At 35.2% G+C, this 19,046-nt stretch overlaps 1 protein-coding gene across 3 annotated transcripts; it reads right to left on the bottom strand.

Moving 5' to 3' along the window:
• Positions 1 to 1,571: 1,571 nt before the first annotated feature.
• Positions 1,572 to 15,822, bottom strand: LOC114271233 (serine/threonine protein phosphatase 2A 55 kDa regulatory subunit B beta isoform). 3 transcript variants are annotated; one of them, XM_028212851.2, is made up of 14 exons: positions 15,221 to 15,822; positions 12,082 to 12,185; positions 11,877 to 11,972; positions 11,673 to 11,792; positions 9,554 to 9,760; positions 8,672 to 8,763; positions 6,980 to 7,098; positions 6,265 to 6,388; positions 5,913 to 6,036; positions 3,246 to 3,314; positions 3,066 to 3,157; positions 2,902 to 2,979; positions 2,745 to 2,812; positions 1,572 to 2,303 (listed from the first exon to the last, which is right to left on the bottom strand). In XM_028212851.2, the coding sequence occupies exons 1-14, from the start codon at positions 15,336 to 15,338 to the stop codon at positions 2,167 to 2,169; spliced, it is 1,548 nt and encodes a 515-aa protein (XP_028068652.2). In that variant the 5' UTR covers positions 15,339 to 15,822; the 3' UTR covers positions 1,572 to 2,166. The 3 variants fall into 3 exon arrangements, with proteins under 3 accessions (XP_028068652.2, XP_028068651.2, XP_028068654.2); XM_028212850.2 differs by having other exon boundaries at positions 9,551 to 9,760; positions 15,221 to 15,800; XM_028212853.2 differs by lacking the exon at positions 9,554 to 9,760 and having other exon boundaries at positions 15,221 to 15,753.
• Between the last annotated feature and the right edge of the window lie 3,224 nt (positions 15,823 to 19,046).

Here is a 19,046-nt window from a genome sequence, read left to right as displayed (position 1 = left end):
ATGGATAGACAGAGATATATACTATACGGAAGCAGTCTACAATTTCTGCTTTGATCAACAGAGAGAGAGAGAGAGAGAGAGAGAGAGAGAGAGAAAAAGAAGAACAATTCCTCTATTTTTGTAGTACCAACTGGCAAGCAAGGCTTGGATTTTTCCCCTTTCACACAACTTCGTTTACACTTTCAAAGACATTTCCGATATATCAAAAAAAACGTTTACACTTTCTAGGTCTCCTCCATGTAACGACCAAAAAAGAAAAAAGGTCTCCTCTATTTTTCTTTTGGGTAAATTACAAATATATTCTTAAAATTTACTTAAAATACAAATTATTTTTTATAATTTAAAATATTACAAATATTTTTTTGTTAAAATTTTTTATTTAACAGAATTAATTGAAAAAATAAAATTTCTAATTATTCACCTATACAATAATAAAATTATATGAATTATTAATTGAAATAAAATTTTAACATTACTAAAAACTATTAATTAACTTGATTTATTAATAAAAAACCTATTTATTATGAAATTAGAAATCTTACGGGACATAATGTAATTTCTAAAATTACGAAAAGTAATTTATAATTTAAGTATATCTCAAAAGTTGTGTTTGTCATTTATCCTTTTGCTTTTTAATTTATGGTTCTGTTCTATTGTCAAAAAGTAAAAGATAAAATCTCCCACACTACTGAAGAACGCAATATTTGGATGAAAAAAAATATGAGAAGTGATACATTTCTTCAGGAGAAGAATTAGGAGAGAAAATGTATAGTTAAATATAGAGAATATCTAAACTTTATAATTTTGGTAAGTATATGTAGTTATGATTAATGGAAAAAATATATATATAAGTCCAGTTATTCGTGCGCCATTTGTTTAGATTGAAAATAATTTCTAACAGAATTTTTTTCTATGATTCATTTTTATTTTTCTATGTTCAGTGGTGGTGACGATGAGACAAAAGTGGAGATAGAGGTGATGGTAAAGTAACAGCAATAGTGATGGTAGTAATAGCCGTAACAACAATGCTAGAGGGCCACAATTTTTGTGATCACAATGGCTCAAAACTGTCAAAACGACGTCATTTTGACATGTTCTGCACTCAAAACGACGTCGTTTTGACAATTTTGAGCCATTATGACCCCAAAAATTATGACCCTCAAACATTTTCCTAGCCGTAATAGTTATGGTGTGGAGATGAAAGTGAATAAACAGTATTGGTGGGGTGATATTAATAGGACTTTGGTTCAAAAAATATTTTTTACCTTTGAAAGTGAAAAATATATTTTACCAAAATAAACTTACCTTTTGTTAACCATAAAAAATGTGCATATTTTCCATTAACTTTCACTTTTCATACGTCAAAAAATACAAAAAAATAATTAAAAAAAAATATTTTCAGTCCAAACAAACTAATTTAATATAAGCACAATTATACAGATACAAGCAAAATAGATGGACACTTAATTCTTAATTCTGGAGGCCTTCTGATTCATATTCACAGAAAGAACACTACCCGAAAACTGAAATAAATTTTGCAACCATGCAAGCAAAAATAAAAATCTATTAAATTACAAAATAAAAAAAAATACTTGAATTGCAAAACTAAAACAAAACCAGAGTAAGATCATATCCTAAAAAAAAATTAATAAAAATAAAAATAAAAATTCAACAGTAACCCAAACAAATTAATAAGCTTGATGCACCGTGCATGTTAGCAGCATCTTCTTCCCAGTAAAACTACATTTATCTTAAAACTAGTGGCAAAAGAGAAGTATCTGGACATCCTTAAGTTTCTGTGGTCGGAGAAACTACAATCACATTTTCCCGATTTCAACCCAACACAATAAAGAACGCATCTGCAACTTTCCTTCGAGAAGAAAAGGGAAAAAAAATAAAAGAAATTGATGCTGAATCAGAAATTTGGACGAGTCGGGGGTGGAAGCAAGCAAATCTGCTTTGCCCAGGAACAAAGACCAAGTTACTTTGTTATCGATTTTCTGACCGCGACTTCTAAACTTCGATTTTATGAGGCGCTTGAAATGTGAGAAATTGAAGCCTTGTGCTACCAGTTGGCACAAAATGGAAAAGAGATTTTTCTCCAACAGCAACCCCAAAAAAAGTTTAAACGAGCTATGATAATTTTCTTCCCGTGCCCCATCAACTTCATGCATAATACATGTACAGGCTGTTTGCAGCAGCACAAGCGATTGAGTTCTCAGTTGGGTGCCATGCCAGGTGGAGCAACTTTGTAGTGAAATCGAAAGAGTTTCCATTTGCATCAACTCCTGGGCTTTCTGCTCCTGTTTAAGGATATTCCAATATTTACAATGAAGTGAAATACAAGCCCCCCATGTGTCTAATAACACTATTTGGATCACAGGCTGAGAAAAGAAAAGAAGTGATGTTTTCTCTCGTCTAGGTGAAAAAAGAAAAGAAATGATTGTATTATCTCATTATCATGTTTTGGATGAGTAAAAAGCAAAGTGATACAAGGATATGAATGGAATATCCTTTTGTTTTTCACCAAATCTCTTCACTTTTGGTGAAAAAACCTAAGAGTTCTCTTTTCCCACCCATTTCTCACCCAACTTAAAATCCAAACATGAGAAAAATACTTCCTTTTCTTCATTTCTTATTATTTCTCACCAAATCACTCGATCCAAACAGACTGTAAGTGTCAAATCAAAACTGATGAACAGCAAGAAAGTTGAGAGAGAGAGAGAGAGAGAGAGAGAGAGAACCTCGTCTGACAACACGTGTTATACTGCTAAGGGATCTGGAAGGCCTTGAAGGGGTCTGCACTTGTTTCCTATATGGCACGTAAACGTTTCTATAGTTACTAGTATTGTAAGATGATATCAACATTAAACCGATACCTAGTACTTTAGTCAATGATACCTCATAGGGTTTTTGCTGGCTTCCAAAGTAGTTGCTTCAGTACTGCCCGCAGCACAACCGAACACACGGAACAGATTGCTAGGACCACATTAATTGAATATTAGACGCACGGCTAAAGGTAAATGGCAACCAATAAAAAATACAACAAAAATATGTGAACAGACCTGTAAGAACCTGTTGCCACTCGCATCCCTTCACCACTCAAGCAACACTCAAATTTATCAAAGATGGAATCATTTTCATACAGATCACATAGCTGGACAAAAGCAATTCAAGCCAATTACATATCAAATCAGCAAAAAGTATTGAATACAGACTGATTGAAGAAAAGAAAAAGAAAATACCTTGGGTCTAAGATACTCGTGAACCTGGAAGGTTGAAACTGGACCTGAATCCATATTGATATCCCATAACTGAAACCAATTAAAACAGATTTCAGCAAGAACAGTAAAGTCAATCAAAAAATACTAGAATATAAGCTATCAAATCTAGAACATGTTTTTTGCAGAAATCTGCAAGCAGGCAAGAATCCTTAACATTTAGATTATGCAAGCTACACTAATTGCATGGAACTTTTCAATATGCCAATAAAAACACATGTACAATACAGTATTACACTGTAAGCTTTCTGCAGACTGAATTACATTAAAAATTACACATTGTAAAGTGGCATTCCAATAAATGTCTTATAGAAATAAGAAAGCTACAAATTTCACCAATCCAAAGAACGGTAGTTCAAGTTCACCGTCAAAAATTACTATTGGAAACCTCATTAAACAAAACAAAAGAGAAATGTCACTCCCACCTCAGAGCACCACAATCACCCCATACTCCAAAACCATGAGCAATTGTTAGAACAATGACTACCCACAACACACTTGGGTCATAATGCAGTAGTCAGTTGATCTGGCAGTACAGTAAATCAAACCTCCAAGTCAGCAGGATCTCCCTATTATCTGCAATGGCGGAGCCTGGACAAGTTTCTCAACTTCTAACTTTAAATAACATGTACATGTTTATTTTACAACCACAATATTAAGAAAAACCTTCACAAACCAACACAGACGTTACTGCTAAGTTAGTGTGTCTAAATGACAAACTTTGCATCTGCAGCCATTTACAACAAAATTTTCATTTGATGTTCCCGTTAAAGAATAAGCGCCTGATTTCTGAACCTTTTTTGGGGTTGGATATAATGTTGTTATTAATAGGATTGTGGCCGATAAATTATACCATGGGACTAGATGGGATGAAAGATTGTACATATGATAGGATTATGAATTAAATTATGGGGGATAAGTTATACCATGTGATAAATAGATAAAATAAAGGATTGGATAGACTGAGGGGGCTATTATGTTTGGTTAGGATGAGATAAAAATATATAATTATTTTTGACCATTAAATGAAGGTGAAAAATAATACAGAGAAGCCTAATCCCCCTAATACCACAATTCCTATGGTATTACTTAATACCCATTTTTCCATTTAATTCCCCATACCAGTATTAAACTTAAAAGAGTTTTAACACCAGACTACATAAACAATGGACTTAAAAACAGGAGGGCCAAGATGTTCCACCACGTTTAATCCCCTCTTTCTTATCCAATCCCCCCTTTCTTATCCAACAATCAAACATGGGATTAAAACTTTGGTGAACCCCATGTATTCCCCTACTTTCTACCCCAGTTAATACTACAAACAAACTTGGCCAAAGTGTATGACAATGGAAGCAATAAAATATCAGGTTTATTTTCAAATGATCTATCAAAATCGCATATCATAGACATGGACATGTTGCATATCATGGACACAGTAGTTGTATGGATGCTTTAGTTTACATTGCAATATAAAAGGGAACAAGATGTCTGAGTGCTAAGCCATGTTTCTATGTCCTACTATTGGGTGTGGACATGGGCCAGGCCCATACCACACATTGGCCCTGTTTGGTGCAGCTTAAAAGCTGCTTATTTCAGCTTTCAGCTTAATTTAAGCTATTTTGATGTGTTTGGTTTAGCATATAGCTTATAGCTTATAGCTTTTTGAAAGTCAGAAATCAGCTTATTCTTTGAGTGGGGCAGGAGATGCTTAATTTATAAGTCAGAAATCAGCTTATGTTCATAGTTATAAGCTATAAGCTGTTTAAGCATAAGCTATAAGCACTTTCTCACAGCTCTACCAAACAGGGCCAATAACAGTTTGTGGGTGGGGTGCTGGGGGGCGGGCTGGGCTTGAAGTACTCTTCCCAAGCCCGGCATATATTATAATTGGTCCTAAAAAATCTGCCCAACCCAACCCTATGGGCCTAAACCATAATCCCAAGTCCTATAAATTATGGCCGGGTTTAGCAGGCCCATGTCCACACCCCCACCTACTACCTGAGGGATAGAAGAGCCACAGGGAAATCTCACACCAAAGCATGCTAAACCCTTGTGTGATATATGAATCTTGAGTCCATAAAACAATCTTCCACCAAATGAATTAACAGTAACTACATTTACAGACATGACCAACAACAGGAAAACGTAGTCAAATGACCTAGTCAATATCCAAATCATGTCAAGTGAGGTGATCATATTCTACAGCACTAATGGCTGTAGGATGGGTGTGTCAGGACTTATCTAGGCAGAGGATTTGTTTAGTCACTGGGTGAAAGGGTAGGAGAAAATAATCAAAATGTCAGGATGACTAAAGTTTCATTCATCATTAATTTATGATAAAAATTAAGTTGAAACATTACACATATCTTAATCATGAATAAATGCGATCATTCACAAATACCCATGCAACAAGAAGAAAATTTTGGGAAATATGAAACTTTTGGTGAACTAGGAATACATTCGTCATTCCTACGTTAGTTAAGTCGAGAAGCAACTGAAGGAAATGTGTAGGTGCATTTCCCATGTCCTCCATACTCTGCAGCCCAACACATGCATATATAGTAGCGGCAAATTCATGACAGGTTTGTGCCAAACACAAAAGCTCATGTTATTATCAAGAATGATTCAAACCTTAAGAGTCATGTAATCACGGCTAAGTATATATCTTCCATCCTTTCCAAATTTAATATCTGAAATCGACGCTATTATTTCAGTGAAAAAAGATCTTGAACCAGGTGCCTCCTGTTCCTCAAACCTGTATGCAAAGGATATCATTGTCCAATCATCCAAAGAGCATTTGAAAGTAACTCTTGTGCATATTAGGAAACTAAACAACAATGCTTCTTTTCCCCCTTTTTATTTATTTATTTATTTTTCAAGGAAGTCTCAACAGTTCCAACGGTGGCAACCACTAGGTTTGCTTTCAACCTTGTTATTTAATTGGGGGATGATTAAAGCAATACAAAACCACAGAGGAACTTACAATTTAGAATGTGTATCACATAAAGCTGATTGCCGCAAATCAATAAGACGAATTGACCCTTTCGAACTACTATATGCCAACATATTACAATGGCTGGGATGAAACTCCGCTGATGTTATCACCTCTGCAACAAAATAGCTATATTTAATTTGAAGGCCTAAACCTGTATTAATATCAAACAAATTCGCCTACATCTATCTGCCTATTAAGTAACCAAAATATGCATGAAGTAATAAGCTAACAGGCAGTTCTAGAAATCCAAACTGTAAACCAACCTATTTTTTGGAACCCAGGCTGGTTACCAAAGCAGGAAACACTAGAGTTTTATGAGGAACTGCACTTCAAAAAAAAAAAAAAACTATATTCCTCCCTAAAAAAGAGCACAATAGCCTGTTACCTTAGTGGAGGTAAAAAAATATTGATTACATTGTTTTTCATGTTCAATGAACAGCCCACCCTAGCCAGTCCTCATATCACATGAAGAGAAAAATAGGATTGCCAAAAAGAAAGTAGAAAAACTTCTGAAAAGAATTATATAAATGGTCGTATGGCTCATATCTCCTAAGCATAACCAAAGCAACAACCCCACATAAAACCAAAACCAAGAAAGAATCATAAATGGAAACCAACATGGGAAGCAAATGTTAAAAAAAAAAACATTCAAAGACATTGCGATTTAATTTGCAAGCTTGGATCAATACGCTAAGGACCATACCAGTTAGATCTTCCATGTTTGCAGGCTTCACATCAACAATATTGAAACTTTGATTGCTAATTTCCAAGTTCCAAAGGTTTATTCGCAGATCATCAGCTGATATAAATGTTTCGCCATCACTAGAAGATGAGAGAGAGAGAGAGAGACAGAGAGTTAAATTTTGCAAAAACCATACTATAGATGAGAAGCAGACTTGATATCAGGCACAGAATAAAAAAGGAACGTAAAGTGTGTTTTTTTTTTTTTTTTTTGGCGCTATTTGAACAGCATGCATTTCTAATAGTTTCAAATTATGAATATCAAATTGACCCCAGTAAAATTATATGAAAAATCAAAGATTATACACAGTACAAAAAAAAAATAAAGACAAAGAAACACAATTAAAAGCATAGACAATGCGCACATATAATCCAGAGAGAATCTACCATAAACAAGGTCTCCACAAAGTTATTCTGCACCGATAATTCCAGATGCAAGATTTAGCCAGACAATTGCATAAAATTAAAAGCCAGCATGTATTGATAATCTAACTGGTGAAAATCTAAGTAGAAGATAGCACTTTGAAATTCTAACACAAGCCAAATCACAACATTCATGCGCACAGGATAAAGTTAATGACCAGTAGGATAAAATAACACCACATAAATTAAAAAAAGAGCAGCAATAAACCGCTTTAGCCAGTTAAATTTATCTGATTATACAGAAAGTAATCTCTTATGGGGTTTTTTCTTCTTCCACATAATAGACAGTTATTCTGCTTACCAATCCTGATTACTACGCAATAATTTCAGCATTTATTTATAGTATTCCCTTGGAAGTTTTGCAATTTTTTGGTGTTCTACGACGTATACATCTTTCATACCTTCAATACAAGTAAACATGAAAAAGTATAGCAGTAAATAAATATAATTCAATTGGATACCAATCATCTTAGAGAAGTGGGCAGGGGTTGGTTCTTTCATCTTTCCTTTCATAATTTCTAAAGGAGAGAGGCTTGGGATTTTGGGTGTAGAGAGATTGACAGGAGCATGGCATGCCACATAGAGCCCATGCCACCAAGCTATAACCTAATCTAATCAGCTATTGTCATGCAAAACACTCGCAGTCATTAAAACACACTGTATTTATTTCATCATACTTGCATGGAAAGTTTAGGCCCACACAAACAGCCAAAGAGCATGTCTTCAGTTAGAAAGAGACATAATTACGTATCCATGTATGTACACATAAAAATATATGACATATCCTCATAATTCAATCCAAGACAGTCAATCATCCTCTTCCTCTTTCTATACCTCCAGTTAGAGGCTTCATTAATAATAATGCAATTAATTAAACAGGACTCACACACACACACACACACAAAACAAAAAAAAGTAACACAGAAAGAAAAAAATGCTAACCATGAAAAACCAGTAGAATTTAAATTCTTGATCTCATGTAAAAAAAAAATCCTTCATCACATTCTAGATTCTTTCTGATAGGAACAAAGAATGGAAATAAATTTTGCCTCGTCATGGAAGAAAATGGAATGAGAAAAATAACATGCTATCAGTATATTCTAGCAACTCTAAGCTCATGAGACAACCCAAATAGTAAACAAACATGAAACAACTACAAAAAGTTAAAGAGCAATTCAATTAGAATGGAAAGTAACATTTCAATAAAAGTTCAAAATTATGGATCAACCACCTGTTATTTGAAATAGAATTAATATGATAGTCATGTGCATGAGCATAAACCCTTCTACATCTTGCCATAAGGCTAGTCTCATGGCTGGTTACCTGCAAATTGTAACAATGAATGAAATAAATGAATGTTACTGACTTCAACAGTGTACCAAATACCAATGTGTATATTTTTTATCATACATAAATAAATTATATGATAATTACTTCGCACGAAAAAAAATAGACATATGTGCAGACACATTAGTGCAAGACAAAACAATGCAATTTTGATAGTCCAAGTTTGAAAAATAAATAAAAATGGTTGTAGCAAAAATCTCCATCCTGTAGTCTCACTTCTGTTTCATAAACACACATAAATACATATCTATATGACGATTACTTGTAATAAAAAAATATTGTTCTTTAATTGAGTTCATATTGAAATCTCTTGCATACAGACATAAAGTACATATTTACATATTAGTTAAAAACAAAACAAAGTAATTTTGATAGCCTTAAGTCTGTCAAATAAAAGGTTGTGCCAGGGCAAAGTCTGCAATCTGCAGGTTCCTGATTGTGCACCTTGCATCAATCCTTGTACCTTGATCTTGATTAAGGATAGGCACCGTAGGTGCAACTCACTGAACCTAGCTGCTTCCTTTTTCTTTTCTTTTCTTTTTTTCTTTCCTTTCATTTTATTTTTCTGGACCTTTCCTACAATTCCTATGTGCTTGTTTCAGAATATGGCCAGGCTAATTTAGAAATTTCTTTCAATAAGTTAATTTGAGAAATGTCGAAATGATGGCATAATCTAAGACACTAATACTCACACATTATTTATTTTGAAAACTGTTACTACTGCAGGAAAAAAACCACCAAAAAAAAAAAAGATGAGTACAACTACCGCAGGTAAATGTAGTGACGGAATGCCCCCTGGTGGGAATGAGAAGTCATTGCTCAAAGAATGGTAAGATTTATCTGGGTTTCCTCCATTTGCAAGATATGGTCTAGGGCTAGAAGAGCCACTTGAACTGGCAACACCGCCATTTCCAACAGCTTTAAAAGGGTCAATGTTCATGTCAGAAATTTTTTTCACTTTCTTCTCTTGCACCTGTTGAGCTCAAGAAATTAACATATGAGCCATTGAGTGAGAGGCATAACCATCAAAGACACACAAAACTGTCTCATTCAGATATCTACTACATATTTGAGATATTAATCAGAGTCAAATATGTCAAATAAGTGTAACAACCACTTACTGAGTGTTGTACACTTTCTCTAATATAGACTGTTATATAAAACTAAGCGGTGGTGGAGCTGGCTTTAAAGTTTTTGCCTAAAACATAAATAAAGGCCTCAATTTATTCAACAGATCAACTTTGGTCAACAGAAAATTGGCATTCCTTTCACTTTTCTGAAATTTTGTAATAGGCTTCAAAAAATATTCACAACTCAATTAAATTAATCAAAGCTTCTAAACAACTACTAAGGCTCAAATGGTGGACACATTTGAGGGCTGCCAGAACACAACCACTATTGAACATCCAATTAAAAATTTACAGGATCTATGATCATTGGGTTTGACCACACTAGAGGGCCCACACAAAACACCATTAGATAGGAAAGCCCAACTCAAATTATAACAGTTCATACTAATAACCTTGGCCTAGTAACCTTGAGGTTATGGGTTCAAGTCTCAGGGCACTTTGTGCACTATACCAAAGATTAGTTGTGTACCCAATCTTCCCCTCCCAAACACACATTAATGTGTACTAATTGGGCGTTATTTTTATACTAATAAGATGTGATATTCATTTGCATAGCCCTTCTAATTACAACAATGGCACAACTGTTCTCATTTCTCTAGATTTGGGAATTGGGATTACATGTGTAAAAAGATAAGTGATGATGGCAAGTACAAAGAAAAATATTCTTAAATCCTACTCTAACAGAAAATGTCAGACAGCATCAAATGGATTTTTTGGCCAGCTCCAAATAATTTTGCACGCATTAGAAGGCATTGTTGGTTCTAGGGATGTAAACAGAAAACAGGGTGTGTTCTGGGTTAGAAACTTATCTTGAGCAGGAAATTGAAGAGAAGACGTATCTAGAGTCCCTTAACGTAGCAGCACCAAAGGGTAAGAATTGCACCACACTATCCTTAAGGTGCAGAATTGCAGGAATATATATATATATATATATGTTAATTGTTCTCCAATGAACCAAAGGAATTTTTATAATTAAAAGAAGTACATAGCTTATAAAGACCAAATAGTCCAAATTGACAAACTCGGAACTTTAAAACCTTGACTTGTAAAACCCCTTTAAACAACCACAAACATGCAAGGAGAACCACAGCATGACCAAAACACAGTCCATGACCACAAAATTTTGAAATTACGAGTTACATGTTTACGGCCAAAATTCAATTGCATGAGATTCATAACAAGCAACTGTAAGCACCAAAACATTTTGGTAATAAATGAAAGGTGCAGTGCGCCCTTAACTTTATATCTCCTCTCCTATATCTCCTACATCTCACATTTTTTAACTAAACTAATTTGCTTGGCCCCACTTACAAGAATCCACTATGCCTTGAGATGGCATCGCACATCAAATCAAACAAGATTTACCATCCAAAACTTTTTTGTTTTTGTTTTTTTCTTTTCTTTTTTGGGCATGACATCATGCATGCCAAAACAACCGTAGAAGTACCATGATATGCAATTTGAAGAAATATAAAATCATAACACAAGACGAGAGGAAAGTTTGAACAAACAATTGAAAATAAACGCACATGATTGCTACAAATGAAGATCACTGAAAGATTTTCCAAGAAAATAATCAAGCATATTGATTGAAAAAAAAACGTTCAATCTAATGTTCCTAAAAAAACTACCCAAGCAAATCTACAAATTTGTTAGATAAGGGTCCAATTAAAAAATTAGTTAGACGGAAAAGCACAACACATTAACCACCACAGAACCCGCAGATCAAATATGCAAAACAAACGAACTTCTCACCTTCCAAAATTTAATAGTTTTATCATTTGTGGATAAAAGAAACAAAGCACCATTAGCTGTTTGGCACCATCTGATCTTGTTGATTTTCTCCTCAATTTCCAAGCTCTTAAGATAATCAAACTGGACGCAGAAAGATGCAAACACTGAATAAATTAAATCAACCCTGATCCAACAAGCATAAAGAGAACTAGTAAAAATAAATACCTCAGGTTCATGGCTCTGAAACTCTGTTTTATAACGGAACTCTGGATGTCTACTAATTGCATAATCCATCCTCTCTAGATCCCTTCGGCTTGCGCTCTACACATCAAATTGCACAAAAATATTATACTGTTACAACAAACAAGAACCAGTAACGTAGTATATGAGATTCAGATTCACTAGACCCAAAAGAGTTGCACAACCGTACATCCTTTGTATCAGTCCTCTCAAATAATACCACTCTACCCCCACGATCTCCAGTAGCAAGGTGGTCACCAGTTTTATCAAACTCAATTGCTGAAATGATATCAACTGCAAAATTAAATGCAGCATTCAAAACAAACAGATTAGGAATCCTATTGTGAGCCCACCAAAATACACTGAGAACTATTACCTTCAACTACCATGTAAACAATAATTTTGCATTTGAAGCCATCTTGCAAAATCGACTGAACTTTAAGAAAACATCCAACTATACACACACACACAGTTTTACTACATCTATGGATGCAAATCATTTGCAAATGTTGGGAGCAAGACCAATAATACCCCAATTATATGCAGAAATTTCATGATATTCTAAATTTCCAAAATGAAAAAACATGGTGTTCTTCAAGCATAACTTTTGTACACTTAAATTAACCAAAGTAATTGCAACACTCCTAATTTTACCACATTCTGCATATTTCCCAGACAGCAAATACTATGCAACCGGTATGTTTTTGCAACTTGTAGTTTATTACCAGCCAAATTGATTTATACAACCAAGTTTATAGCCATACCCAATACAAATTCAGTCCAACGAGAAAGATCAATTGTACAAACATCACATTCTTAGCAAGTTTGACTGTCAACAGCTATGATAAAAACTTAATAAAAACCTGTAGCTAATAATTAGCAAAGACCATACTATTCGTCCATGCAATCAGCCTCTTAAGTAAATTGCCAAATCTTCAATCACAATCCTATATGCAGTGCTTTCTTCTTGATAAGTATAAACCTGAATGCCATACTACCAAGTACCAATCAGATAAACCACCAATAAAAAATTATCCCCATATTCTTCACAACTTAGTGTCTAACGACTTTTGGATGAAACAATTAGTATGAAATAGTAATTTCCTTGTCATTCAATAACAGTGACATTGCGAAAAAATTCAATCCTATCACTACACACATCAACGATGAGACAAAATTAAACCCTTGGTAAACTATTATATTATACTAGTAATCAGAAAGTTGACAAACTCTGTGCAAAAAACTTGTTAGGAAAACATAAAACAGTGGCACAACCTTACATTTGTTTGCCATAAAATACAAACACATTTTGTAAGTATTAGCTAGAAATGCAATCAATATAATATCTCTCAAGCATCAAGATGTATGTCTGCATTTTGTCAAACACAGCAAAAACCTTTTTTTTCCCTGGACGCATAATGTTGCCTAGGTCATGGCCCTAAAAGCAAGAAAATGGAGTTGGTTTAGATGTTGAGTTACGAAGCAGGAAGCACTGATCTTTGGGATGTCCAACTATTTGGCCATTTGGGGTGCGCTGATAGAAATTGCCAAAAAACTAGCCACTGTAATGGCCCTCAGAACAAGAGTAATGGCTAATGAAAACCATATAAAGATAGAAACATGCTTATACACAAGTACATCTAGTTCTGATGTCCACAGCTCGAAGATCCCAAATCAAGCATAACGGTACTCCAAATCAGAAAACAAAACAAAACAAAACAAAAAAAAGAACAATACTACATTCATTTCACTTACCGTCTCACCTCTAGACTTAGCCGTGATTTTGTCACAAAGCTATTTCTTCTAAGACTAATTACTTTCTTCTGCATAATGAAACCGATCACACGTCTACCCTATTGTCTCCCTTAGCGTATAGTCTCCCATTCTATGTGGGTGTTTGGGAAGTGGCTATTTTATAGGTTTTTTGACTATTTTAGTAGACTATTTTAGTGTTTGTGTTTGGGAAGTTGGGTTAGATTTTTATTTGAGTTGTTGTATTGAAAAATGTGTTGAAAAGATGTTTAAAGTTAAAATGACAACTTTGTCCCCAATCTCAAATTTTTCAAAATTAATTTAAAGCGGCAAAATCGTCATTTTAGCCTCAAAGACTAGGCTGCTGCAATTTCCAGCCTACACACTGTCATGACAGTGTAGGGCTGCCACTGCTCCAGCTTGGCTTTTTTTTTTTCTTTTTTTTTTTAAATATAAATCATTGGATGAGAATTTTTGAGACTTTTTGGCTTAAAATGTGTCGAGGCTAATTTAGCCTCAAAAGTGGGTTCCCAAACACCCCCTATATTATGCATTAAGTGTGACTAAGAAAACACGCAGTGGAAAATCTGGTATTAACAATCTTGTCAGTGTGTAGTAGATTGTTGGAGCATCATTCAGCAACCCCATTACTATGAGAAATGTGCCTGATGACACTTCACTACATCCATCAAACCTGATACTGCTCCTTAGGAGTACATGAAGGCACATACACATTTAAACCAAACAATCTTCTTCTTCCTCTCCCCTATTGTCTCCTTCAGCATTTAGTCTACCAATTGTACATCATGCATAAAGATTATTGGACAAACGTTTAGTAACCCCACCTTACTGCATCCATCAAAGCCGATATGGCCCCCTTTGGGGTAAATGAAGGCGCATACACCTCACGGCGAAATTAAATAATTTTGTTGTTCTTACTAAGAATCAAGCGCAGAATATCTGAAACTAACAATGTTGTCAATGTGTAGTAGATTGTTGGACCATTGTTTAGCAAACCCATTACTTTTGTCAAATGTGCCCAATGTCACCTTACTGCATCTCCATCAAACCCAATACCCTAAACCCCCCTCTTCTTCTTGGGCACTAGATTTCAAGCACACAGACTAACCCCAAGTTACTGCCAAACATAAAGCAACCGTTGTTGTAATTGAACTGCTATACAATCACTTTATCCTTTACCTAAAGCTTGAAACAGTGCCCATTCAATAAACAAACACCGCCACACTATTCAAAGAATGAATATTTAGCTATAGAGATCCGTACTAAAGCATATTATTTTCCATATTTGACACTCAAATCCACTAATTTTGATAGCAAAACAAGTACATGCACTTTAAAAAAAAAAAGGCGAAACTAACAGTTACTCCATCAAGTCCAGTAACACACTGTTCATCTCTCAATTGATTTATTTACCAAATTAGTCGATACAATATCCAATTCCAAAACCTAAATCCAATAATTTCATAAATCGATGATCGAAAACAGATCAAACGAACCCTAAATCGCAAAAAAAATTAGCGGATCCAAAGAATTTAAAAACGAAATAAGTAAAATACCTTCTTGAACTTCTTCACCGGCGGTGCGTTCACCGAAGACCTGAGAGAATTTCCAGTCGAGCGGCGGTGGTGGACCCGCCGGAGCTGCCGCGACGCCTCCATCGTCACCACCGTTCATGTCTGCGGACAAATCAATGACCAAACAATACAGGAGCGAAATCGAAACCAAAAATCCAATCAGAGCATCAAAAATATATATATATATATATATATAAAAAGACGATCGCGATTGGTCAGGAGATCATGGTTGCGGAATCGGCGAGAAATGCATGGAAAATGTTGGTTTTCCAGATTCAATCATTCCAAAGTCGAGAGAACATCAGAGAAAGGGCTTCAAACATGGATTGAGATTTTCTCTCTCTACTCTCCCTCTCTCTCTCTCTCTCTCTCTAAAGTGCGAGGATAAAAATGAGATTTGGAGTAGCAAACCGCTCTTTGCCTTTGGTACCAAAACACTGTTCTCTCTCTCTCTCTCTCTCCCTCTCCCTCTCTATCTATCTATCAATAATTCTCTCTCTCTCTCTCTCTCCTCTTTTTTTTTTTTTTTCCTTTTTTTAATTATTTATTTATTATTTTTGCAGGTGTGATAGTGTTACTGGCTTAATGGCTGATTAGCTCACCTGCGCGATCTTATTGGTCCTTGTTGCCATAAATCGTGCGGTCAAGCACAGATTTTTGGGTAATTTTATACTTTTGTCCTCTAATCTAGGTCTTATTTTTAAGGAAAATGCCTCCGACTCTCAATAGGGGTGCTGGGGTCGTGTGTGTAGGGTCTTGATTGGATAAAAAAAAAAATTATTTTTTATTTATTTTTTTTGTTTTCAGTCAATGACGCCGCGCCACGTCACTGGGGAGTCTGTAGCATTGTTCTATTTTTAATAGTTTAGGCCCTTTTAAGAACATGAAAAAAAAAAATCAGTTTATTAATTTATTTGAATTAAATTATATTGGCTTATTTTTCTTACGAAATAAAATATCATAAATGTCAGCGTACCAGCAAAGATTGAAAAACCCTTACAGATTAAATTCAAGCCAATTATCAAGTGATTGCATTGACGATTTTTTTGCCTCAACAAAGAAGATTTCAAAATTACCAAGTGTAGAGAACAAAAAAATTAAAAGAAGAATGATGGACAGAGAAAGACGATTGAGTGAACAATCAAAGTAATAATTACTTACCTCTACTCCTATACTTCGAAAAGGAAATGTATAAAATGCTTTGAAGAAAATACTGAAAATAAATGCTTCAAAATATAAATCTATGTTAAACTACTCCTAAGATAAGAAAAATGACAGTAAATATTGAAATCAATTGTCTTTGATTTAAGTTCTGGATCCTTTACAATATAGCCGTAAATGACTATTTATAGGCAAACACTTGTAGGAAAAAACTACCTAAAATTACCTAATCTTCTATCGCCTCCATTTCATACTCCATGATCTTCCATAATTTTCTTCAACCTCCACTTCATGCTCCATGTTCTCCACTTTGTTCTCCATCATCTTTCCACATTTCATAACTTTTCATAACCTCCAAATGAGTAGGAGGATGTCACATGTCCTGCAATTATATAAAAAATAAATAATAATAAAATTGCAGATATATGGTGCTAACATTACCCCCGCGTCCCTTAAAAATAATGTTTACTTGAATTTTTGAAGGGTCGAACCAAGCACATGACTAATCTAAGCAATAAAGTTGTAATAACTCTCATCACTGCTTACCGATAAATATTGATTACCGTCAAACTGAACTGATTATGACTGATAATTGAACTGATTAAAGTACTGAACTGACTGACTGAAAACTGGAACTGAATTGACTGAGTGTGTGTGTTAATCTGTATTCTATCTGTTTGATTGTTTGCTTGATCTGTTCACGTTTTATGTTTAAACTGCTAATTGAAGGCCTTATCGGCGGCCAAACCGGGAATTGATTGATGTTTTATAATCCTCAAAATTAATGTGATTTTATGGTGTATTCATCTGAAAACTGAGTAGGTAAGATTAAATTAGATTAAATATTGATAGATTGCTGAAGTTTGACTTAATTACCATTAGACCACTTAGTGGTCACTACCTCACACATGTTGAGCCTTGTACACACTTAAATCAAAACATTTGCTCAGCCTTCCTCCTTGCCATAGCCGACCAAGAGAGAAGAGAGGGAGAGAGTGAGAGAAATTGGATTCATCTTGAAAAATTGCTTGGTAATTGAAGTGTAGATTGCTATTTGAGCTCCCAAACCTTGAATACAAGACTTAGGTAAGGATTTCATCTTCTCATTCTTGTGTTTGAGCTAATTCGTGCATGGTCCATGTTAAATTGTAGAGCTAAGTCATGTTTTAGTTCATACATGTTGATATAGAGCATAATTCATGCATACATGTTCGAATTGTTGAATTGTGAGTTGATTTCATGATAAAATGGTACATGCATGTCCATAATTTTGTAATGGTCCATGTTTTCATCTTGTTTTTGGATCAATTGGCTCTTTAGAGCATCAAATTGAAGCTTCAAAATGATTTGAATTCATGCATGTTTGCATGTTCATCTTGTTCTTGAAAAATGGTTTGTAATTGAGTTTGAATTAAACACCCTTGGGCTTTGATTTCTCAAAGTTGAGTTTTGAATCATGTTTAACTATGTGTTTACAAATGTCTTCTGGAAATTTAGCCCAAGAGGTCAAGTTTTGAGTTGTTAAAACTTGGTTTTTGGCTTGGAGGTGCAATCTGGGTTTTCCAGAGTTTGCACTTCCGCTCGAGCGGGGGACTAGTGACGCTCGAGCGTGGAATCCGAGCATCCAGTATTTTCTCTGCACTGTTTTACAGTCCGCTCGAGCGGAGGATTAGGCGCTCGAACGGAGGCATGTGTCTCACGATCGAGCGGGCGTCGAGCATCCGTCGAGCGGAGATTTCACCCATCCAGTACTTTTACAGTATGCTCGAGCGGAAAAGTTGACGCTCGAGGGTGTACCTTTGTTGCATGACCGCTCGAGCGGGGAAACCGCGCTCGAGCGGGACTCTATTTTTCTGAAACTTCTGAAACTGTTTTTAAACGTGCATCTTTGCATCCTCATCCCATTCTAGGCATTTTTAGGCCTAGTTTAAGGCGTCTTGTTAAGGATATAGATGTAGAACACACCGAGGCATTAGGGATTAAGGTACTATCTTTCTCAGCTGCGTAGCTTAGTGTGTTCATTTGTTAACTGTGTAGGGTTGGCGACTGGGGAGGCACGCTCTAGCATACTGTAACCCAGAACTCTGTGAGTAACGATTGTGTAAAGATATGTTCACAAATGATTATCTTCTGAACAACTGAACCGTACTATTTTTTGAACTGATTTACTGTTAACTGAATGAATGTATGTCCTATATTCTGAACTGTATTGTGGCATCCTTAGCACCTACTGTTTACTGTTACTGTGACAGAATTCTCTGTCGGTTCCCTTGTTGGAACCACTACTGTTTACTGACTGATGGCCATCATTACTGCTCGGTCTTTTAAGACCTACTGTTTACTGTACTGATATGCTAATGGATGTACCACATATGACTGTACTGACTGAATGATTGAAATACTGTTTAAATGAACTGTTTTCATACTGTAAGGACATTCATTCTTAACCCCTTTACGCATTATGTTATTCACTGGGCTTTAGCTCACTGCTCTTATATATATGTAGGTGTTCAGGCACCAGACCGCGGCTAGGAGCGTCAGAGTTACTCCAGTTTTGTCAAGCCAGCCTATGTGCCTCACTACGAGGTTTCGAGCATATCGTGTTAAGGCTTAGGGGTGTTTTGCAATTCCCCCTTCTGTACTGTCT

The sequence above is a fragment of the Camellia sinensis genome, chromosome 15 (genome assembly GCF_055761805.1).
Source record: "Camellia sinensis isolate YWXY chromosome 15, ASM5576180v1, whole genome shotgun sequence".
Classification (NCBI taxonomy): domain Eukaryota; kingdom Viridiplantae; phylum Streptophyta; class Magnoliopsida; order Ericales; family Theaceae; genus Camellia; species Camellia sinensis.
This window is presented reverse-complemented; position numbering and strand designations above follow the sequence as displayed.